This window comes from Schistocerca gregaria, chromosome 11, assembly GCF_023897955.1.
Source record: "Schistocerca gregaria isolate iqSchGreg1 chromosome 11, iqSchGreg1.2, whole genome shotgun sequence".
Lineage (NCBI taxonomy): Eukaryota > Metazoa > Arthropoda > Insecta > Orthoptera > Acrididae > Schistocerca > Schistocerca gregaria.
Window position 1 is genome coordinate 111,091,548 of NC_064930.1, and position 24,915 is coordinate 111,116,462.

The 24,915-nt window shown below is 43.8% G+C and overlaps 1 protein-coding gene across 1 annotated transcript in view; it reads left to right on the forward strand.

Moving 5' to 3' along the window:
* LOC126295311 (probable cationic amino acid transporter) overlaps positions 1-24,915 on the forward strand; it is a 575,633-nt gene that overhangs the window by 528,725 nt on the left and 21,993 nt on the right. The window contains exons 10-11 of the mRNA XM_049987757.1: positions 6,024-6,235; positions 13,355-13,589. Coding sequence (XP_049843714.1) covers positions 6,024-6,235; positions 13,355-13,589 — 447 coding nt within the window. The remainder of the gene's footprint in view (positions 1-6,023; positions 6,236-13,354; positions 13,590-24,915) is intronic.

Consider the following 24,915-nt stretch of genomic DNA (forward strand, 5'->3'; position numbering starts at 1 on the left):
TCGTGAGTTGTGCTGTAATAAGTTAACAAGTGTTTGTGTCTCTCGGCACGGAAATGGAACTGCATAATATTGCGTAGCAGTGTGCCATTTCTTTTTGCGTTAAATTGGGTGACAACGCGACGACAACTTACAGTAAGCTTCAGAAGGCTTTAAGAGAGGAGGTTATGTCAAGAGCTCAAGTTTTTCATTCTCATAAAATGTTTAGTGAAGGCGGAACGAATGTTGAAGGTGAAGACCGCAGTGGACGACCATCAACCTCACGGACGGATGTCGACTTGGCCAGGGTGCGTGAACTCGCACGATCTGATCGAAGGTTATCCGTGAAAATGACTGCAGAAGAACTGAACATCAATCGAGAAACCGTTTGTCTAATAATGACTGAAGATCTTGGTATGAGAAAGATTTGTGCAAAAATTGTCCCCAAAAATCTCACACCACAACAGCGAGAAACACGGAAAAATGTGGCGGCTGGTCTGTCAGAACAAACGGAAATCAATCCAGAATTGTTGAGCTGTGTTATCACTGGTGATGAAAGTTCGTTTTTTCATTACGATCCAGAGACAGAATGCCAAAGTTCGCAATAGTGCTCAAAGGGATCTCAGAGAGCAAAAAAAACTTGCATGTCAAAGTAAAAAGTGAAACGCATGCTTGTGTGCTTCTTTGACTCAAAGGAAATTGTTCATAAAGAGTGGGTGCCTCCTGGACGAACAGTTAACCAGTATTACTACAAAGAAATTTGAGAAAGACTTCGGAAAAGAGTTCTTCGTGTCCGTGCCAACATTGCTGATAATTGGATTCTGCATCATGATAATCCGCCCTCCCATACTGCTCTGTCAGTACAGCAATTTTTAACCTCAAAACGAATTTCACTACTACCACAGCCACCTTGTTCACCAGATATCGCTCTGTGCCACTTTTTTCTATTTCCAAGAGTCAAAACAGCGGTCAAGGGACACCATTTTCAAAGAACACAAGATGTCCAAAAAGCTGTGACGAGGGTCTTGGAGGATATTACAGAAGATGAGTTCCAGAAATGTTACCATCAATGGCAGAAGCGCTGAAAAAAGTGTGTGGAATCAGAAGGGAACTACTTTGAAGGAGACAATGCCAAACTTGACTAAAACGGTAAGCAACATCTTTTTTTCACATCAGTCTCATTACTTTATTGTCGCACCTCGTATGTGGGTGGAACCCGCGAAGGTTACAGAAATTAGAGTTCAAAAACCTTTCTTTGTTTTGTATTGAAGTATAATCTACATCTACATCTACATGACTACTCTGCAATTCACATTTAAGTGCTTGGCAGAGGGTTCATCGAACCACAATCATACTATCTCTCTACTATTCCACTCCCGAACAACGAGCGGGAAAAACGAACACCTAAACCTTTCTGTTCGAGCTCTTATTTCTCTTATTTTATTTTGATGATCATTCCTACCTATGTAAGTTGGGCTCAACAAAATATTTTCGCATTCGGAAGAGAAAGTTGGTGACTGAAATTTCGTAAAAAGGTCTCGCCGCGACGAAAAACGTCTATGCTGTAATGACTTCCATCCCAACTCGTGTATCATATCTGCCACACTCTCTCCCCTATAACGTGATAATACAAAACGAGCTGCCCTTTTTTGCACCCTTTCGATGTCCTCCGTCAATCCCACCTGGTAAGGATCCCACACCGCGCAGCAATATTCTAACAGAGGACGAAGGAGTGTAGTGTAAGCTGTCTCTTTAGTGGACTTGTTGCATCTTCTAAGTGTCCTGCCAATGAAACGCAACCTTTGGCTCGCCTTCCCGACAATATTATCTATGTGGTCCTTCCAACTGAAGTTGTTCGTAATTTTAACACCCAGGTACTTAGTTGAATTGACCGCCTTGAGAATTGTACTATTTATCGAGTAATCGAATTCCAATGGATTTCTTTTGGAACTCATGTGGATCATCTCACACTTTTCGTTATTTAGCGTCAACTGCCACCTGACACACCATACAGCAATCTTTTCTAAATCGCTTTGCAACTGATACTGGTCTTCGGATCATCTTACTAGACGGTAAATTACAGCATCATCTGCGAACAGTCTAAGAGAACTGCTCAGATTGTGACCCAGGTCATTTATATAGATCGGGAACAGTAGAGGTCCCAGGACGCTTCCCTGGGGAACACCTGATATCACTTCAGTTTTACTCGATGATTTGCCGTCTATTACTACGAACTGCGACCTTCCTGACAGGAAATCACGAATCCAGTCGCACAACTGAGACGATACCCCATAGCTCCGCAGCTTGATTAGAAGTCGCTTGTGAGGAACGGTGTCAAAAGCTTTCCGGAAATCTAGAAATACGGAATCAACTTGAGATCCCCTGTCGATAGCGGCCATTACTTCGTGCGAATAAAGAGCTAGCTGCGTTGCACAAGAGCGATGTTTTCTGAAGCCATGCTGATTACGTGTCAATAGATCGTTCCTTTCGAGTTGATTCATAATGTTTGAATACAGTATATGCTCCAAAACCCTACTGCAAACCGACGTCAATGATATAGGTCTGTAGTTAAATGAATTACTCCTACTACCCTTCTTGAACACTGGTGCGACCTGCGCAATTTTCCAATCTGTAGGTACAGATCTATCGGTGAGCGAGCGGTTGTATATGAGTCCTAAGTAGGGAGCTATAGTATCAGCGTAATCTGAAAGGAACCTAATCGGTATACAATCTGGACCTGAAGACTTACCCGTATCAAGCGATTTGAGTTGCTTCGCAACCCCTAAGGTATCTACTTCTAAGAAACTCATGCTAGCAGATGTTCGTGTTTCAAATTCTGGAATATTCCATTCGTCTTCCCTGGTGAAGGAATTTCGGAAAACTGCGTTCAATAACTCCACTTTAGCGGCACAGTCGTCGATAACAGTACCATCGGCACTGCGCAGCGAAGGTATTGACTGCGTCTTGCCGCTTGTGTACTTTACATACCACCAGAATTTCTTCGGATTTTCTACCAAATTTCGAGACAATAGTCATGTTCAGATTATTACGTGCAAAGGATCTCGACTTTTAAAGTTGTTTTTGCTCACTGTAGAAGGCACGTGACCTGATGATAGCTAGTACTAGTCGAAAGTGAGTGAAGTTACAGAGAAAACCATTCATATCGAAATAAATAAATGAGCCAGAAATACGAGGGTGGTTTGAAGAGTTCTCGGAATCACCACGAGAGGTCAGCGGTAGCGCAACGAGTTGTTCACGTGATATTCATTGGACTGCTGGCTGTAAACACGTGCCACGTCAGTGCTCTTGGAAGAGAGCTGTGGCGGTGACGTTGCTCTGTTGTTTCCGCGTAGTGATTTGCGAAGGTGGAAAAAAAATCGAGATTCGAGCAGTGATTAAGTACTTCGTAAAGAAAGGTATGAAGGCAAAGGACACTCATGACGATTTCCAGAATACACTGGGGCACTCTGCTCCTTCATATTCAACTGTTGCCAAGTGGAGAAATGAATTTCAATTTGGTCGGGAGAGCTTAGACGATGATCTGCGCAGTGGTCGGCCAAGATGTGTCACTAACCCAGAAAACATGGCAAAAGTGCACAAAATGGCCATGGAGGATCGCCGACTGAAAGTGCGCGAACTTGCTCACACTTGCCAGATGTGATCTGAAAGGGTAATCACATTCTAACTGAAGAATTAGAAATGAAAGGATTATCTGCAAGATGGGTACCGCGACTCTTGACGCTGGATCAAAAACGCACGAGAGTGGACCTTCCGGAACAGTGTTTGGTCTCTTTTAGGAGAAACAAACAAAATTTTTTGCCCCGGTTTGTGAGCACAGACGAAACTTGCATGCACTACTATACTCCAGAGACAAAACAACAGCGAAAGCAGTCGATACATGCTGATTCTCCGTCACCAAAGAAAACAAAGACAAATCCTTTGGCGGGGAAGCTCATGCTATTAGTGTTCTGAAATGCGAAGGGGATTCTGTTTGTAGAGTATCTCCCCACTGGGCAAACCATTACTGGAGAATACTATGCTAACCTCCTGAACAAATTGCAACAAAACATCCTCGAAAAAAGGCCAGGTTTAGCAAGGAAGAAACTCATCTTCCATCAAGACAATGGACGCCCGCACACATGTGCCGTCGGCGTGGAAAACATACACGAACTAAAGTATGAATTGTTGCCACATCCACCTTATTCACCTGATATGGCTCCGTCAGTCTTCCATCTCTTCCCTAAACTGAAAATTTTTCTCGGTGGACGAAGATTCACTTCAGACGAAGAATTGATAGCTGGAGTCGACAACTATTTAGCAGGCCTGGAGTAAACTCATTTTCGAGATGGTGTCAAGGCACTGGAACTTCGTTGGACCAATTGCATTAATCTACATGGAGACTACATTGCAAAATTAAAAAAATTTCAGTGATGTAAGTACTTATTTTCTATTTAGTTCTGAGAACTTTTCAAACCACACTCATATTTGAGAAGCAACAAGAAGAGATTACTCAATGGTAATTGTTGCTCTCTGATATAGCTACTTCTCTGTTTGCATCAGTGAAGGAGAAAGTAGTTTTCCCAGCATGGCACAGTGCACAGGAGAAAATAATTCACAATTTCTTGGCAACAAGAGTTCATCTGCTTCATTTCCAGTGAATTGTCGGCTCAGTTGGACCAGAGGCTTCAGTCTATTATATGTAAGCTTGCCGTGGTGGCCATGCGGTTCTAGGCGCTGCAGTTCGGAACTGCGGGACTGCTACGGTCGCAGGTTCGAATCCTGCCTCGGGCATGGATGTTAGTTAGGTTTAAGTACTTCTGAGTTCTAGGGGACTGATGACCTAAAATGTTAAGTCCCATAGTGCTCAGAGCCATTTTTTTCATTGTATGTAAACATAGCCCAGACCGTTATGGATCCACAACCCTGTCGCACAGTGCCTTGTTGACAATTTGGGTCTACATCTACATCCGTACTCCACAAACCGCCTGACGGTGTGTGGCGGAGGGTACCTTGAGTACCTCCATCGGTTCTCTCTTCTATACCTGTGTCGCATTGTTCGTGGAAAGAAAGACTGTCGGTTGCCTCTGTGTGGGCTCTAATCTCTCTGATTTGATCCTCACGGTCTCTTCGTGAGATATACGTAGGAGGGAGCAATATACTGCTAGACTCCTCACTGAAGGCTTGTTCTCGAAACTTTGACAAAAGCCCGTACCGAGCTACTGAGCGTCTCTCCTGCAGAGTCTTCCACTGGAGTTTATCTATCATCTCCATTACGCTTTCGCGATTACTAAATGATCCTGTAACGAAGCGCGCTGCTCTCTGTTGGATCTTCTCTATCTCTTCTATCAACCCTATCTGGTACGGATCCTACACTGCTGAGCAGTATTCAAGCAGTGGGCGAACAAGCGTACTGTAACCTACTTCCTTTGCTTTCGGATTGCATTTCCTTAGGATTCTTCCAATGAATCTCAGTCTGGCATCTGCTTTACCGACGATCAACTTAATATGATAATTCCATTTCAAATCACTCCTAATGCGTACTCCCAGATAATTTATGGAATTAACTGCTTCCAGTTGCTGACCTGCTATTTTGTATGTAAATAAGGGGTCTTTCTTTCTATGTATTCGCAGCACATTACACTTGTCTACATTGCGATTTAATTGCCATTCCCTGCACTAAGCGTCAACTCGTTGCAGATTCTCCTGCATTTTAGTACAATTTTTCATTGTTACAACCTCTAGTTATACTACAGCATCATCTGCAAAAAGTCTCAGTGAACCTCCGATGTCATCCACAAGGTCATTTATGTATATTGTGAATAGCAACGGTCCTACGGCACTACCCTGTGGCACGCCAGAAATCACTCTTATTTCGGAAGACTTCTCTCCATTGAGAATTACGTCGTCGTCATCATCATCATCATCATCTTATCCAAATCGTCAAACTCTGCTCTCTTGCAAAACAGAGTAACTGGTAACTGAAACCTTACAACTGCTGCCGTGTAGCGCTGGCTGTATGATGAGGCGAGTGTGCATCTCTGTGGCAGGTGCTGTACGGAAACCAGCTGCAGCCGGACCAGCTGCGAGCGGCGCTGGGAGGCAGCGGGGGCGGCGTCGGTGGCGCCACGACGCTGGGGGCGGGCGTGGGTGTGGCGGCGCCCGGCGTCGGCATGGGCGGCGTCGGCGTGTTGGGGCAGCCGCCCCTCTCGCACCACGGCGCCCACCACCAGCGCGTCATGGTGCGCCGCGTCACCCGCAGGTGGGCGACACTCGTACCGTGGAACCAGTTTAATGACACATGCTACGTGGAACCAATTTCGCGAAACTGGTTTCATGGAACCAATTTCGCGGAACTGGTTTCATGGAACCAATTTCGCGAAACTGGTTTCATGGAACCAGTTTCGTGAAACTGGTTTCACGTACGGCTGTAGACACAACGACACCAGCGTTCACTGCAGTTTCGTCATTTCGTGAGTGCTGGAGTATCTTCTGCGTGAGTGTTTTGGCCGCTCCATGAGTAGTGGTGCAGATAATGCTTCTCTGCTTGAAATCACTGTGTATAGGAAAGACATGCTTCTGCTCTAGATTGGATAAAAAATAGTCAGTTCAGTTGCTCCGCGATCTTGATGAAACAGATTACTCTGGAAGATTTGAGAAGATATTTCAACCATCTGAGAATGTCACTAGGGCTATTCACATTTCTTCCTAACAGACTTAATAATGTGTCTAGGAAGAAAGGTACTGTAAAGCGAGAAGCATTGTCGCCATAAATGAAACTGCAGAGGAGGAGAAACAAACCCATAATGATCGAGTTCAGCATTAGTAATGACCTCATTGACGCAGTCGCGTAGTTAAAATAGAAGGCATGTTTTTTTTTAAATAAGTACCGTTTTGAAATTTAAAAAATGCGTTCTAAGATATCTCAATAATTTCCTTGTTTACGTTGAGTACTGAGTGCTTAAGATGCCTCCGATAATCGTGAGTCCTGCCGACTGTGAAGTACGCGCTGTTATAAGATTTCTTAGTGCTAAAGGCCTAAAGCGATCGATATTCATCGTGAGAACTGTGAAGTTTACAGAGGAAACATTGTGAGTGATGGAATGCTAAGAAAGTGGGTGGGAGAGCATTTAAAGATGGCCGCACAAATGTGCACGATGAACAACGGAGCGGGCGTCCTTCGGCCGTTAACGAAAGTTTGGCGCGGGAAGTGGACAATAAGGTGAGAGAAAACAGACGCTTTACGATTTCCTCCTTGCGGGATGACTTTCCAGATGTTTCTCGTAGTGTTTTGTACGGCATTGTGACCGAGCACTTGAATTACCGAAAATTGTGCGCACGTTGGGTAGCGAAAATTTGTACCGATGTGCACAAAACCAAACGTTTAGACAGTGCACTGACTTTCCTTGAGCGGTACCACAACGACGGTGATGAGTTCTTAAGCCAAATTATTACGGGCGATGAAACGTGGGTGGCTTACGTCACACCAGAATCAAGGCAACAGTCCGTGGAAGCTGAACAAGAGCGTCGTTTTGCTGCAAGACAATGCCCGTCCGCGTGTGGCGAATCAGGCCAAAGATCTCATCGCATCTTTCCGACGGGAAACTCTGGATCATCCTCCGTACAGCCACGATCTTGCGCCCAGTGACTACCATCTGTTCCTGCACTTGAAGAAACATCTGGACGTTCAGCGTCTTCAAGACGATGACGAAGTCAAAACAGTGGTGATGCAGTGGCTAACAAGTCAGGCGGCAGACTTCTGTGAGGAGGGTATTCAAAAACTGTTACCACGCTATGACAAGTGCCTCAGTATTGTCGGAAATTATGTAGGAAAGTAGATTAAGGTATAGGTTTCCACGTAAAAATAAAATTATTGAGATATCTTAGGTCTTTTTTATTTTCAAAACGATACTTACTTAAAAAACACGCCTCGTAGATCAGAACAATGGAACGGCATATGAACTAATCAAATGTCTTTGATGAGAAATCGGTATCCATTAACGCCAAGATATGTTACTGCACATTAAGGAAGGTAGGAAGGACGGTTAGGGTTTACGATCCCGTCGACATCGGGGTCATTAGCGACGGAGAAACAGTTCAGAATGTTTCAAAGATATAGGTAGATATCGACCGTGCTCTTTGAAAGGAACAATCCCGGCAGTCTATGGGAAACCTAAATGTGGATGTCCGCACACAGGTTTGAACCATCGTCCTCCCGAATGCGAGTCCAGTGTACTAACCATCGTGCCACCCCGTTCGATCTACAGCCCAGTAATACGGCGGAAGGCCCTGTATGCAGCAGAATGCCTCGCCATGAACAGAAAAGCTCTGAGTGAGAAATTAGAAATAAGAGATATATCGTGGCCAAAGCCTAGTTACAGTCAAAAAATTGCTAATTTCAGATGACGGTACAACAGTGAACTCTATATACACTGAAGCGCTAAAGAAACTGGTATCCACATATGTATTACAGAGATATGTAAACAGGCAACATACGGCGCTGCGGTCGGCAACGCCTATATAAGACAAAAAGTGTCTGGCGGAGTTGTTAGATCGGTTAAGAACACAAGTGTTTCGCGCCGTTGTTAGATCGTTTACTGCTGCTACAATGGAAGTTTATCAAGATTTAAGTGAGTTTGAACGTGGTGTTATAGTCGGCGCACGAGCGATGGGACACAGCACATCCGAGGTAGCGATGAGGTGGGGATTTTTCTCGTACTGCCATTTCACGTGTCTACTGTGAATATCAGGAATCCGGCAAAACATCAAATCTCCGACATCGATGCGGTCGGAAAAAGATTCCGCAAGAATGGAACCAACGACGCCTGAAGAGAATCGTTCGCCGTGACAGAAGTGCAACCCTCCTGCAAATTGTTGCACAATTCAGTGCTGGGCTATCAACAAGTGTCAGCGTGCGAACCATTCAACGAAACATCGCCGACATGGCCTTTCGGAGCCGAGGGTGCACCCATGATGACTGCACGACACAAAGCTTTACGCCTCGCCTGGGACCATCATCAACGACCTTGGACTGCCGATGACTGGAAAGGTGTTGCCTGATCAGACAAATCTTGTTTCATATTGTGTCGAGCGGATGGGCATGTAAACGGTATGGGGACAACCTCATGAATCCATGGTCCATGCATATGAACAGCAGACTGTTAGAGCTGGTGGAGACTCTATAATGGTGTGGGACGTGTGCAAAAAATGGATCAAAATGACTCTTAGCACTAAGGGACTTAACATCTGAGGTCATCAGTCCCCTAGAATTTAGAACTACTTAAACCTAACTTAAGGACATCACACAAATCCATGCCCGAGGCAAGATTCGAACCTGCGACCGTAGCGGTCTCGCGGTTCCAGACTGAAGAGCCTAGAACCGCTCGGACACACTGGCCGACAGAACGTGTGGAGTTGGAGTGACATGGGGCCCCTGATACGTCTAGATACGACTCTGACAGGTGACACGTACGTAAGCATCCTGTCTGATCACCTGTATCCATTCACATCCGATGGACTTGGGCAATTCCAGCAGGACAATGCGACACCCCACACGGCCAGGGTTGCTACATAGTGGCTCTAGGAACACTCTTCTGAGTTTAAACACTTCCGCTGGCCACAAAACTCCCCAGACATGAGCAGTATTGAGCATATATGGGATGCCTTGCAACGTGCTGTTCAGAGGAGATCTCCACCCCGCTGTACTCTCACAGGTTTATGAACAGCCCCGCATAATTCATGGTGTCAGTTATCTCCAGCACTCCTTCAGACATTATTCTAGTCCATGCCACGTCGTGTTGCGGCACTTCTGCGTTCTCGTACGGGCCCTTCACGATATTAGGCAGGTGTACCAGTTTCTTTGGCTCTTCAGTGCACATGTAAAAATGATCACAGACGATATTCGTTGGGGAGGGCTGTTTTATATGGCTGCAGTGTTCTTACGAGTCGTACAAGGCTGATCAACCGTGTCTTCCCCTGCTTTCTGGACGAAACCAACGAGGCGCCGATCACAGATGTAGGAAAAGAGCTTAAAGATGTGGAGGGTAACCCTGGAGGATTCACAAAATGCATTCTGCACGATAAGAAGCCGTAGGAGCAACTCAGAGCAGAAAACTGAAATCTTGCCATGACATCTGATGTAAGTGACAGCAGCAGATCTCAATTATTTTTTGGCGCCGATTGCGCTATTTCACTTGGAGTTATCCAGGGAACACCCAAGGTATTCCACTAAGGACGCGACCTGGCACATATTGAACAAAGAATGTAATGCGAGGAGTGTCTTAGTAATGAATAAATGTATTAAATTTATGCACGATACAGCATTTTTACACGCATCTCAGTGTTGTATGACGTCATATATTTTCAATTATTTGTGATACCACGATGCATTTGTGTAGATACATTCAGCGCTATAAGTGAATACTGTCTCCGGTGTATGTTGTGAATAGCGTTAGTAACAAAGAAGTGATAAATGTAACGTCAGGCAGTTTTTCACGCATCTTAGTGTTTATGACGCCATATTTCCTTAACTGTGATAGATATGTCGTCCTTACCCCCTCAGGGATTGTTGTAGAAGCAGACGTGAAACATACACACATACACACATGCATACATTTGTATAGTATGCATGGATTCTAATGCAGAAGTATTATATCAGGTTAGCGCCAGAATCAAGCAGGATATGAAAATCCACAGACATTTAAAACATGAAGTGAAATAAGTACCTCATTGCCTACTGCTTCTGCAAGCTATCAGAATATTTGAGCTTGGGGATGTAAATTCTTTTTGACATTAACGAAATATGGAGGAAATTCAAATAAAAGCAGTGAGAAAACTGACGACTCAATAAAAATACCAATGAAATACGTGAGTGACTGAATTGCGTGAGTTAATGGGTGGTGTGAGTGACTGAATTAATGAATGGTGTAACCGAATTAGTCGTGATGATGTGAATGTACACATGAATGAATGGTGTTGAAAGGCTACATCATTACCTTCTTTCACGCAATATTTCGTCGGTTCTTGAGAAATGTAAACATACAAGAGGAAAATTCCTCCTATCGGAACACAAAAAATGCGAAAATGTTCTTGTTTATTTAAAAGTCTCTGATTAAAGAGTGGGGTACCAGCTGCATCATTCTTGCTTCCTCAGAACCTTAAAAGATTTTCCCAAAACTTTTGGCATGCAAACATATTCTCACTTCTTTCGACATCCGACTCCCTTATCACTCCCACAAGCTCCGCTAACTGTAACTCACTCAAAGCCACTACTCCACTGCAGTAAGTGGCTCATATCCACCCACTCCCAGTTGCCCATACTCACTCACTCATTCAGCCCAACTCCTTGTCATTGTCTCTTTGTGTCTGTCCAGTTGTCTCTGTCTCACAGCACTTGTCTCCTTCATTCTGTCCTACTACTACTTTCACTCTGTCTCCCTCTTGCTCTCTCTTACTGTTCTCCCTTCTGTGTTTCACTCTTCCTCATTGTCACTATCTTAGATTCTCTCTTCCATAACCACTGGTCCTCACCCACATGTACATTGTCCTTCTCTTTATTCCTTCCTCCCGCCCCCAACCTCTGTGGCACTCCATGATTCTTTTTCCTAGCACTGTTCCTTCTGGCTCTGTGTCCCTCTATTTGTCTCACACTGCCATTGTCTCCTCCGCATCTTTCTCTAACACAACCATTGTCTACTACCTTTCAGTATTTATTACTTTTCCATCGCTTTGCCACTGCCACTTTCTTCCTCTCTCTAGATATACAATTGTGAATATTTTCACATGCCGAAATTTTTGGAAAAATGTTTAAAGGTGCAGGTACCCCGCTTTACAGTCAGAGTTTTTTTTTTTTAATAAATAGGAGCGTATTCGCTTTGTTTGTGCTCCAACAGGCTAGCTGGGGCGGCCGAGCGGTTCTAGGCACTACAGTCTGGACCGCGCGACCGCTACAGTCGCAGGTTCGAATCCTGCATCGGGCATGGGTGTGTGTGATGTCCTTAGGTTAATTAGGTTTAAGTAGTTCTAAGTTATAGGGGACCTGAGAAGTTAAGTCCCATAGTGCTCAGAGCCATTTTTGTGCTCCAACAGAACCATTTTTCCTTTGCTTTCTTTCTTTTCACAGCTACAGAAGGACACGTAACTGATATGAAAAGAAATATATTGGTCAGTAAAATATAGAAGGTTTCCTTAGATGAAAGTGAAATAACGCAAAGCTAAGTTTACATTATTAGTAAAAAAAAAAAAGTCTTTGTTGCAATTTTAGTTTTAATTATTTTTCAACTAACTTTTTGCCTTATTTAGACATCTTCAGGTTGATCTCAATTTGGTATTTCTTAGAACAATCCTTTAAACAGTGTAGCCAAAGGGCGTCGTCGAATACATCAGGCAACATCGCCTTCGTAAAACTCAGTAAAAACTTTTCTAGATGGACGCCAGTGACTCCAAGATCTGCACAACGCATTCCCGTTCACAGGAGCGAGTAACAATGAAACGTCCAGCAGTAACACATTAAACACGGGCGTGTCTAGGGATGCCAACCACATTTCGCCCCAACACACCATTGGCGCGAAATTACGAATGTTCCGGAATATTTTGAACAGACCACGTATGTAGGTCTCACAATGGCTGAGAGCACTCCGGTCCAGTCCTCTCACCGAGGAAAAATCCCTTGCAGTACCGGGAATCGAACCCGGGTCCCACCAGCACGGTTCTCAGCCACGTGCCAACTCATCTATGTAGACAAATGGTTCAAATGGCTCTGAGCACTATGGGACTTAACATCTGATGTCATCAGCCCCCTAGAAGTTCGAACTACTTAAACCTAACTAACCTAAGAACATCACACACAACCATGCCCGAGGCAGGATTCGAACCTGCTACCGTAACGGTTGCTCGGTTCCAGACTGAAGTGCCTAGAACCGCTCTGCCACTGCGGCCGGCAGACGTGTATCTGCAGTAGTTTTACAGAACATCCACAGAAACAGAGAAACTTGAAACGAGCAACAAAATCTGTTCATACGCGTGCAGCTAAATGCTCTGTACTCGGTGGAGACATTTCTGTACATTTATTGTGAATCTGTTATGAAACTGTAAGTGCATTGTAGAGCTCCCTCGTAGGGATGCCAACCACATTTCGCACCAACACACCATTTTCGCGAAATTACGAATGTTCCGGAATATTGTGAACAGACCACGTATGTAGGTCTCACAATGGCTGAGAGCACTCCGGTCCAATTCTGTCGCCGAGGAAAAATCCCTGGCAGTACCGGGAATCGAACCCGGGACCCCCAGAACGGTACTCAGCCACGGAGGCAGAACTTGTTAATGTTGAACGGAGGGGTGAAGTACGGAGGTGATTGCCTCGCCTGTGCGTGCTGTGCAGCTCCCCGGACAGCGACGACACGTACCCGGGCGAGGAGCCGGAAGAGGAGCTGTCGATGCGCGACGATCAGTTCCTGGTGTCCGACCGCAGCGAGAACAAGTTCTACGGATCGCTGCACGGCGCCGGCGGGGGCGGCGGCGGCGGGGGCGGCCTGGGGCTCGGGCTCGGCGGCGGCTCCGGCCTGGGGGCGGGCGTGTCCGCCCCGGGCCTCGGCTACATCGGACGCCGCCTCCACGTAAGTCCACGCTGGCCCCGCATGCACTCGCCGGCTGTGCCCTGGTACCTCTTTGCCAAGGCTGTCTGTTAAGATGTTTTCACACCAACAGCTCTCCCGAGTTTTTTTGCGTGGCCATCCCCCGCAGCAAGCACCGAAGTACCGGGTGATCAAAAAGTCAGTATAAATTTGAAAACCACAGAATAATGTAGATATAGAGGTGAAAACTGACACACATGCTTGGAATGACATGCAGCTTTACCAGAACAAAAAAAAATTCACAAAATGTCCGACAGATGGTGCTGGATAGCAAGACGTCAGTTACTGCGAATGACAATCGTGTATAAAAGGAGCTGTAATGAGAGAGAGAATCAGCTCTACTGGCTTCTACCCTGACCTGTGGTAGACCTCCTGCGTCCTCTTATTCCTCAAACCCAACAAACCCCCTTTTGCTGCCTCTTCCTATCGTCCCACCTGCCTCACCTCCGTCTTCAGTAAGGTCTTTGAATCCATCCTCTCCCACCGTATCCATCAGCACCTTGCTCAACACCACCTCCTCCCCCTTACCCAGTGTGGCTTCCGACCCTCCTTCTCTGCTAACCGAGCGAGGTGGCGCAGTGGTTAGCACACTGGACTCGCATTCGGGAGGACGACAGTTCAATCCCGTCTCCGGCAGTCCAGATTTAGGTTTTCCGTGATTTCCCTAAATCGCTTCAGGCAAATGCTGGGATGGTTCCTTCGAAAGGGCACGGCCGATGTCCTGCCCCATCCTTCCCTCACTCGAGCTTGCGCTCCGTCTCTAATGACCTCATTGTCGACGGGGCGTTAAACACTAATCCCCTCCTCCTCCTCCTTCTCTGCTGAAGACCAACTCCTCAACCTTGTTCACCTTCTGTCCCTCCATCTCAACTCCCGTCGCTCCGCCATTTTTGTTTCCCTTGACCTCCAAAATGCCTATGACTGTGTATGACATCCCAGTCTCCTCTTTAAACTCCAAACCTACGCCCTTCCTATCAATTTTGTCCGTCTGGTCGCTTCCTTCCTCTCGCACCGTCCTTCCTATGTCACCCTCCACAGCACCAACTCCCGTATCTTTTATCCCACGACTGGCGTCCCCCATGGTTCTGTCCTCTCCCCTCTCCTTTATCTCTTGTATACAGCTGATATGCCCAAGCCACCCCCACCAGTCCACCTTCTCCAGTATGCTGATGACACCGCCTTCCTGGCTCTCTATCTTACCCTTCAACGGTCTCAATGTACCCTCCAAACCCACCTTAACCACTTCACCACTTGGTGTATCCAGTGGTTCCTCTGTCTCGACCCCTCCAAAACCCAGACAATCATCATAGGCTGCACCACTCGCTCCTTTCGCCTCCATGATTTCTACCTCACCCTTTATGGTCGTCCCATCCAGCTCACCCCCACCCTGAAATACCTTGGCCTCACCCTCGACCAACACCTCACCTGGACCCCTCATCTCCAGACCGTCCAGCAGAAAGCCCATTCCCACCTCCGCCTTCTGAAACTCCTGTCTGGCCGGACAAGGGGATTGCATCCTTCTACCATCCTCCACACCTACAAATCCCTCATCCGTCCTACACTCTGTTATGCCAGCATTACCTGGATCTCCGCCCCAACCCGCTTTTACAAGGCCCTCCAAATCCTCGAACGCCATGCGCTCCACCTTGCCTTCCGTATCCGCCTTCCTTCCCCCACACGGCTCCTGTATGAACTGATCCCCTTCTCCCACCTCCTCCTGTTCCTCCAACATCTCCACATCTCCATTGTCCGCAGGCTTGATCCCCCCACCCTCTGCTTTCCTCCTTCCTCTCCGTCCCCTGCCTGTTGCCGCACCTCTATTGCTGTATCCCTCCCTCTCTCCACCTCCACACCCTCCATCTCCTTCATCAGGGCAATTTTCAATGCCTCCTTCTCCTGGATACTGAACTTCACCATGACATCTACCCTTCCTTCCAACTATAACCTGGCCTTGTTCCCCCCCCCCTCCCCAGGGCCCCCTTTTTCCTCTTCCCTCCTTCTCCCAGAGCTGAGTTTCCTCCTTCCCCCCCCCCCCCCCCCCCGAGACCCTACACCCCATACTTGCCTCTTTTCTTCCCGCATCCCTCCCTACCTGGCCCTCCTAAGCACGCCCCCCCCCCCCCCACTCATCGACCCCCTCTCTTCCCCTCCCTCCCTTCTTCAGGTCTCCCTCATCTCCTATCGCCTGGCAGATCCTCTGTTTTGATCATCATCAGTGTGCCACATCAGTGTTGTTTTTAGTGCTATTTCTCCTGTACGTCAAGAGGAGTGATTTTAATTGTGTACTGCCTTGAGGTTCGCCGGCAGTGTTATGTGCTGCGCCATCTGTCGCTACTTTTGTGCTCCAGTCATACTGTGCCTTGTGTTCTTTTAATCGTCGCAGTGTGTGGCTTTTTGTGTGAGCTACTTTTAAACAGCTTTTTATCTCCATTTTAGAGTCACCCCGTTTTTTGTCTATTGCCTTCCATGATGTTCCCCCTTTTTTATATCTATGTTCACCATATTCTCTCCTTTGTATATTTTTAACTGTCTTCTATTGTTTGTTTATGTCTTTCGGCTGAAGAACAGTGCATATGCTGCTGCCAGCCCGCCCCGATGGGGAATTGAAACACAATAAAGAAAAAAAAAGAGAGAGAGAATCAGATGCGCCAGCAGTCGCAGCATGTTGACGTTCCCTGAAAAGGCGCTTTTAGTGAAGCTGTATTATCAGAATGGGGAATGTGCTAGTTCAGCGTTATGATCCTATCGCCATAGGAAGGGGATTCGAACGGCTAAAGGTCCGTAGACAAATGCAGCTGTGGCGAGAACGATTTCGAAGTTCGAAGCCACGGGTTGTTTAGACGATGGACCCCGTAGTGGCCGACCGAGCACAAGGCGTAATGCTGCTGAGACAGTTCAGGAAGAAATGGAGACTGTAGCGGGGTCGTCTGTGGACGGGGAAGTCAGCGCTCGTGCAGTCGCACGTCGCACCGGCATTCCATACACTACTGTTTGGTTGGCACTGAGGCGTACCCTCCGATGCTATCCGTACAAAATCCATCGGCATCCTGAACTGTTACCTGGCGATTTACTGAAGCAGAGGGCATTTGCGGTGTGGCCATTTCAAAAGATGGCGGAAGATGAGGATTGGTTGAGTAATGTGTTGTGGACCGACGAAGCTCATTTCACGCTCCGAGGGTCTGTCAACGCCTGCAACTGCAGAATTTGGGCTACCGAAAATCCTAGAAATGTCGTGCGAACTCCATTGCACGACGAGAAAGTCACGGTATGGGTTGGATTTACCACATCTACCGTTATCGGACCTTTTTTCTTCGAGGAAATGCTTGATTCTGGTTTTGTAACTGCTACCGTGACGGGTGAGAGGTACGCCGATATGTTACAGAATCGCATCATCCCCAGCCTGGCTGATAAACACCTGCTGGAACGTACGATGTTTATGCAGGACGGCTCTCCACCCCATATTGCTAGACGCGTGAAAGATCTCTTGCGCGCGTCGTTTGGTGATGATCGTGTGCTCAGCCGCCACCTTCGTCATGCTTGGCCTCCCAGGTCCCCAGACCTCAGTCCGTGCGATTATTGGCTTTGGGGTTACCTGAAGTCGCAAGTGTATCGTGATCGACCGACATCTCTAGGGATGCGCCAATGCCGCACCATAACTCCGGACATGCTTTACAGTGCTGTTCACAACATTATTCCTCGACTATAGCTATTGCTGAGGAATGATGGTGGACATATTGAGCATTTCCTGTAAAGAACATCATCTTTGCTTTGTCTTACTTTGTTATGATACTTATTGCTATTCTGATCAGATGAAGCGCCATCTGTCGGACTATTTTGAACTTTTGTATTTTTTTGGTTCTAATAAAAACCCTTGTCATTCCAAGCATGTGTGTCAATTTGTACATCTACATTATTTCATGATTTATTTAGTTTTTAAATTTATACTTACTTTTTGATCACCCGGTACTTGTTTTGTGAATGAAACTGCCTTTTCTTGCTGCAACTTAATTTATTTTTCTCAGGCGCCTTTTTCTGGCTCTAAGGCATCTTCAGTGGGACCTATAATGATACCCTTTTGTTATTTTTTGATTATCAAACAGTTCACATCACGAAACATCTTGGCAGATTAAAACTGTGTGCCAGACCGAGAATCGAACTCGGAACCTTTACGTTTCAGGCGCAAGTGCTATATGATTGAGCTACGCACTCATGACTTACGTGGCGCTAGGGTAGCTCAGTCGGTAGAGCACTTTCCCGTCGAAAGGCAAAGGTCCCCAGTTGCAGTCTCGGTGTGCCACACACTTAATTTTCCAGGAAGTTTCATATCAGCGTACACTTCGCTGCAGAGTGAAAATCTCATTCTAGTTCACGTCATGTGAAGTAATTACTTACAGTTTCGCAGATGAGATGAAACGCAGATCACAGCAAAATGTACGTAATGACTTAACTACATAAAAAACACAACGTCAACTGTTTGATAATCTAAAAATAAAGTAATTAAGTAATTACTTACAGTTAGCCATATGAGAGGGAACGCACATCACGTCAGACTGTAAGTAATTACTTAATTACATAAAAAACGCGACGTGAACTGTTTGATAATCTAAAAATAACAAAACTGTATTGTTATAGATTCCACTGAAGTTGCCTTAGAGCAAGAAAAAGGCGAAATATGTGTGCGAAAAATAAATGAAGTTGCAGCAAGAAAAGACGTTTTTATTTATAAGACTGAAGCTGCAGTTTGTCACTCTTTAACGCTCCTATTACCACTGCGCTCAATATGATCCCGAAAGCACATAAGAAACACACATCTTCATTGCTTTCAGGACTATTATTTTCAAAATATATCACTTTCTCCCTCTGAGTCATTTATGTCCCCTGGTGTTTGGTTCGTTTCTTTGTTCATAACCCATTAAAAGGTATTCATGGTTTTTGCATTTAGTACCACTGGGGTCAATATGATCTCAATTTAATTTCTTCCTTTGTTTCTTCAATGTAACGTTCATGAAAATGGAATGATGGCTGTTAATTTGAACATGTGTAATGTACGTTTTTATGTTAGTTCGTTAAAATGCTGCCAATATGTGTAAATTTCTTGGAGTCTCTGTGTATCCCGTGGTAGTCAGTGAAATAAAAAAATAAAAGCTGTGTAAGTAGAAGGGTTAAACAGTGACAGTGAAAGACTGAAAAGTGCACATTTTCACATTTAGCATAATGGGACTACGGGAAAAATGACAAACTTCGAAACAAAAATGACTGTAACAAAAAACATAGACATACACAAAAACCATAGCATGTGGTAACAAAAATAAATAAAGAAAAAAAAGGAACATTTATCATGCTTTAACTTCTGCGAACCATGTCTCAGTAAAAGAAAAACAATTGTTTGCTCAATATGAAAAAAGAAAGTTATTTATTGTTTCTCAAAGTATTCCAGTTTAAAATTTGTACCAATTCTCGAGGCATCGTATCCTCTCTGATGTTGCTAGCTTAACAATGCGGTTTTGGAAGCATTCAGCAGTTTCATGAGGCGATGAAAGTCCCTGTCCACACATATTTTGTTTTACTAAACAAAATATACATTTACAAAGTTTACTAAACTACCTCGTATCAACGCTTCAGCACAGCTCTCCAAAGCTGTATCGAAAAGAATCATCCGATTTTAAAAAGTCATAACTATTATGCTGTTTGTTGAAATACGTAAGTGAACAATCTACTGTTTTACATGAGTCCCGCTAGATAGCAGCAGTGTGCGCCCACTTCAGTTGTACTCTAGTAACAATGGTGTCAGGAGAAAGAAAGCGTTTGTGGTCTACGTTTTGCGCAGTCCGGGCCAGTACTAACTGTTCAGCGTGACTTTCGTATTAGGTGTGGTGTGGATTCTCCGACAGCACAGAACACTAGAAACAGGTTATTTGTGTAAAGGCAAATCGCCGGGTCGACCCGAGTCAGACGTGGAACGCAGCCGCCGAGAACACTGTTACAGCAAGCACATATGCTCGAGAATTTTCTTTTCCCACAGTTGGAAACCGATTCGAACGACATCGCTTTTACCTACAGAATGGGGCACACCCACACTGGCATCTGGAAGTGCGGGAATTTTTAAATCAAAGGGTTACTGAACGATGGATCGGTCGCTCTGGGCCAAATGATTCAGCCTACATTATTGGCCTCCAAGGTCACCGGACCTGACTACGTGATTATTTGTTGTGGGGGTGTATAATAGACTCTGTTTATGGGCCTCCGTTACCAACAACAATGAATGAACTGAACATCGCATAACAGCAGCTGTAACTGAAGACATGCTCACTGCAATTTGGGAACAATTTGAATACCTAATTTACATATGCCGTGCATCTCAAGGGGGCCATATTGTACGCCTGTGAAAAGGTACAGAAAAAACTTTTTCAGTTTCCTGTTCATCAAAAAACAAAATTTATTGCATATGTTTATTAGTTTCAGAGATATAGACGTGCCAAATCGGATGATTCTCTTTCATATACCCTGTATAATACAAATGGAAAAAGTTACAGGTGACTATCAAGGTGGTTTATGTGGTTTACAATTTCCATTCATCTATGGCACCGAATTCTTTTTCAGCAAGAATCCTGGCTCTGACAAGCCTAGGATGTCTCGACCTAATTCAGTTTCGTTCCACAGAGAAGACATCACTTAATATAGGAAGGCCACGGTTATGAAAGACCTTTTGGTATTCGCATAATAACGTGTTCTTCCGTCTAATATCGGGAGGTGCGATGTGAGATGAGATACGTGACCAGTGTATGGAAATAGATTGTGCTGACCAACTAATGAACCGCATGGATTTGTTAAGTTGCACACCTGCTATGTGCACATATGGGTGATTAAGTCGGATAGACGCTAATACTCTACTGTTTAGTACACCAATCTGAATACCACTTCTAGAAGAGTATTTATTTTATTTTATTTGTTTTCGTGTTCCAGAGATCCATGATGCGAGTGTATCGCCGGGATGTAGAACCTGCCAGATTTTTATTTATTTTCTTTTTTCTTTATTATCATCCCAATGATCAAATTTGTGATGTAGGATTTGTCAGGGTACATTTTAACAACTATATAATATCTTTACAAAATTTTTGTCTGTGCTGAATTCATATGAATCTATCTTATGTTTAATGCAATATACAACTAATAAGTGTTTTTATAACATAACTTATTATGTGCTTGACAGACATATTCCCTGATTTACTTTCATTTGTCACATTAACTTAAACATATATTCTTATACAGCTGCGCAGAGATATTTACTTATGTTATAGTAACATTTGTCAAGCGTGTCGTTTTTTATATCCTAATGCAGCTGAGCATAAAAATTCACTTACACTGTAATAACATTTGTCAAGCATGTGATTCTTTATAACACTTTTAAATTTATCCTCATATTCCAGCTCTTTGATATGTTTTTCTAGTGCATTAAAAAGTTTGATGCCTTGATTACATACATGTTTCTGATTTCGTGTCCTCGTTACAGCTTGTATGTGGAGACCTTTACATTGCCGTGTGTTGTAATTAAGGTAGTCTGTATTGGTTTTCATTTTGTCCTGATTTCTTTTGATCACCAACAGACATTTCAGAAAGTATAATGATGGAATTGTTAAAATTTTCAATGCTTTAAAAAGGGGCCTACAATGTGTTTGAGGTGGGCTCTGAGTCACTACCTGAATAGCGCGTTTTTGTAATTTGACAATCTCATTTAGACAACAATTTGTTTTTCCCCAGAATACTATCCCATAGGATGCAATAGACTGAAAATAGCCAAAAGAATACTAATCTGGTACAGTCATTACCGTACTACAAACTCCTGAAATTATTCTAAGTACAAAACATGCTGAATTTAGTTTTAGTGCTAAGCTCACCACATGGTCCTTCCAGTTAATCTTCTCATCAATGTGCATATCCAGGAATTTTGCACACTATACTCTTTCAAGTTGTTTGCCCTCCATGGTGGGATTTAGGTCGTCATGTTCACTTATTTTCCCATATTGCACATAATTAATTTTTTTCCATTCAGTATTAGCTTGTTAGCACTAAACCATTTTCGTATACCTTGTAGGACACAGTCCACAGTGCTGTGCAATGACTGCTTCATATCACTAACTATTAAACTAGTATCATCAGCAAGTAACATGATTCTAGCTTTTCTCTCTGACACCTCAATTCATTACTGTAAATGAGGAACAGCAAGGGGCCTAATACACTTCCTTGGGGTACACCTACTGTGACCTCTGTTGGATCTGATCTTAGTTTAATTTCTTGATTAATATTTGGTGCTGTAATTTCAACCACTTGCATCCTCTTCTCCAGATAAGACTCATAACCACTTTTTACCTATAGCTTCAAGCTTTTCCAAAAGTATGCTGTGGTCAGCAGTGTCAAAGGCTTTTGGCAAATCTAGATTTATCCCAACTACACTTTTTCCCTCTTCCAATTTAGTGATTATTTCTTTTGTGTATCCCAGTACAGCTGTTTTGGTACTTCTCCCAGCTTGAAATCCATGCTGATTACTGTTTATCAGATTGTGGATATTAAGACTCTATATTTCATTAGTATCTCTAAAACCTTAGAGAAAGCTGGGAGAAGTGAGACAGGTCTGTATTTTTTTTTTTTTTTTGTATTTTAAGCTTATCACCCTTTTTCAACTGTGGAATGACTTTAGAAATTTTCAGCTTCTGTGGAAAAACTGTAATAATCATATCCAAATGGTCACGAGGCTTACAAACTAAATCATATATAAACTAATACACGGGGTTCAAAATCTTTAAACAACAACACTGATTATAGTAGTAATAATGATTACACAAACAAATTATAAGTCTAACATTCTAATACTTATAAAAAAGCATTCTGTCGTCAGTTGATATGCCAGTGGTACATAGTCTGTTCTTATAAGAATGCTTAAAATGAATCACATTGCACTAATTATTACACACTGTCAAAAAGTCCCTGTAAAGAACAGAAAGAACTATTCAAAGATAAAGTTTCAGCTGTTATTTGAATTTAGACATATCCCTAGTGATTGATTTAACATGAAATGATTGTTTATTTTATACTTTTGTGCTTGAATTATGTGCTCCCAAAGCCATGTTGAGATTTTTTATATCTTTGTGAAGATCATATTTAGCCTACTTATTGTATCATGATCATTATATTCACTATTTGTTTTGTAAATTGTACGATTATTGTTGACAAAGTGCATTAGTGAAAAAAATGTACTGAGATGGCGTGGTGAGGATCCTGAGCTGTTTGAATAAGTTTCTGCAAGAGCATCTGGGATGCACTCTAGCTGTAATTCTAATGACTCTTTTCTGTGCAATGAAAACTTTGTTTGCTTGAGACTGGCTACCCCAAAATATGATGCCTTATGTCATAAGTGAATAGCAATCTCCTAGGCATGCAGCTTTAATTGTTATGAAGTCATAACAAGATGAAATTAAGCGAATGGCAAATGCTGCTGATTTCAGTCTTTTACGTAGGTCGTTGATGTGAACTGGCCAGTTTAGATTGTTTTTTATGAGTAGTCCCAGGAATTTGGAAGACAGCCCTCAGTATTTCTTTGTCACCACATTTTACTTCAGTGTTTTCCTGTTTTTTATTTGCTGTTTGAAACTGAGGGGATTGAGTTTTGTTTGCATTGAGTGACAAACCATTTGAAGGGAACCAGTGTAGAGCTTCTTTGAATAAAGTGGTTGCAGTGTTCTCGAGACTGCAGTTAGGTGTTTTGTCAATCATAAGGGTTGTGTCATCAGCAAACTGGGTGCAGTATGCTTTTTTGTGTTATTCAGAATGGCAGCTCATTGATGAAGTTGAGGAAAAGACAAAAAACACCATACAGGAGTTGGGTTGGGAAGTAATTCGGCACCCACTGTGCTAACCTGATCTTGCGCCCTGAGATCTTCACCTTTTCTGCTCTGTATGGAACAATCTTCGAGGAACTTCTTTTCTGAAGAAAATGCTCTCTGGACATAGCTGGATGGGTTCTTTGCCACAAAACCACATGGTTTCTCTAGACAAAAAGCCACCCTAGCATTGGCAGTGTAAATAGTGAAGGAGAATATATTATTGATGAGTAAAATCTTTATTATGTCTATCTGTTATGTTCATTAAATTTGTGGAAAAACACAACCCTATACTTTTATTGGTCTCTGTTCATCTCGAAAGAGCCAAATGACTGTGATTACTATTTTGTTCCATTGCCATTATTATGTCTGGATTTTGCATTTCCTCAGTTGTGTTTATTTAGAGTTTTCTTACAACAGCTGGTGGGAGTCTAGTTTTGATGTGTAGTCAAATTGTGTGGAATTCATGGGGAATGGTTGTTTCTTGAAGATAAGTGCTTGCGTAAATTTAAATGTACTGTAGTCTTCCATTTTCTAAAGGATGCCTCTGTCTACATCTACAGCTACATTCACACTCCGCAAGCCACCTGACAGTGTGTGGCGGAGGGTACCTTGAGTACCTCTATCGGTTCTCCCTTCTATTCCAGTCTCGTATTGTTAGTGGAAAGAAGGATTGTTGGTATGCCTCTGTGTGGGCTCTAATCTCTCTGATTTTATCCTCATAGTCTCTTCTCGAGATATACGTACGAGGGACCAATATACTGCTTGACTCTTCGGTGAAGGCATGTTCTCAAAACTTTAACAAAAGCTCGTACCGAGCTACTGAGTGTCTCTCCTGCAGAGTCTTCCACTGGAGTTTATCTATCATCTCCGTAACACATTCGCAATTACTAAATGATCCTGTAACGAAGCACGCCGCTCTCCGTTGGATCCTCTCCGTCTCTTCTATCAACCGTATCTGGTACGGATCCCACACTGCTGAGCAGTACTCAAGCAGTGGGCGAACAAGCGTAACGTAACCTACTTCCTTTGTTTTCGGATTGCATTTCCTTAGGATTCTTCCAATGAATCTCAGTCTGGCATCTGCTTTACCGACGATCATTACATTTTAAATCACTCCTAATGCGTACTCCCAGATAATTTATGGAATTAACTGCTTCCAGTTGCTGACCTGCTATTTTGTAGCTAAATGATAAGGGATCTATCTTTCAATGTGTTCGCAGCACATTACACTTGTCTACATTGAGATTCAATTGCCATTCCCTGCACCATGCATCAATTCGCTGCAGATCCTCCTGCATTTCAGTACAATTTTCCATTGTTACAACCTCTCGATTCACCACAGCATCATCTGCAAAACGCCTCAGTGAACTTCTGATGTCATCCACAAGGTCATTTATGTATATTGTGAATATCAATATTCAGTATCAGTA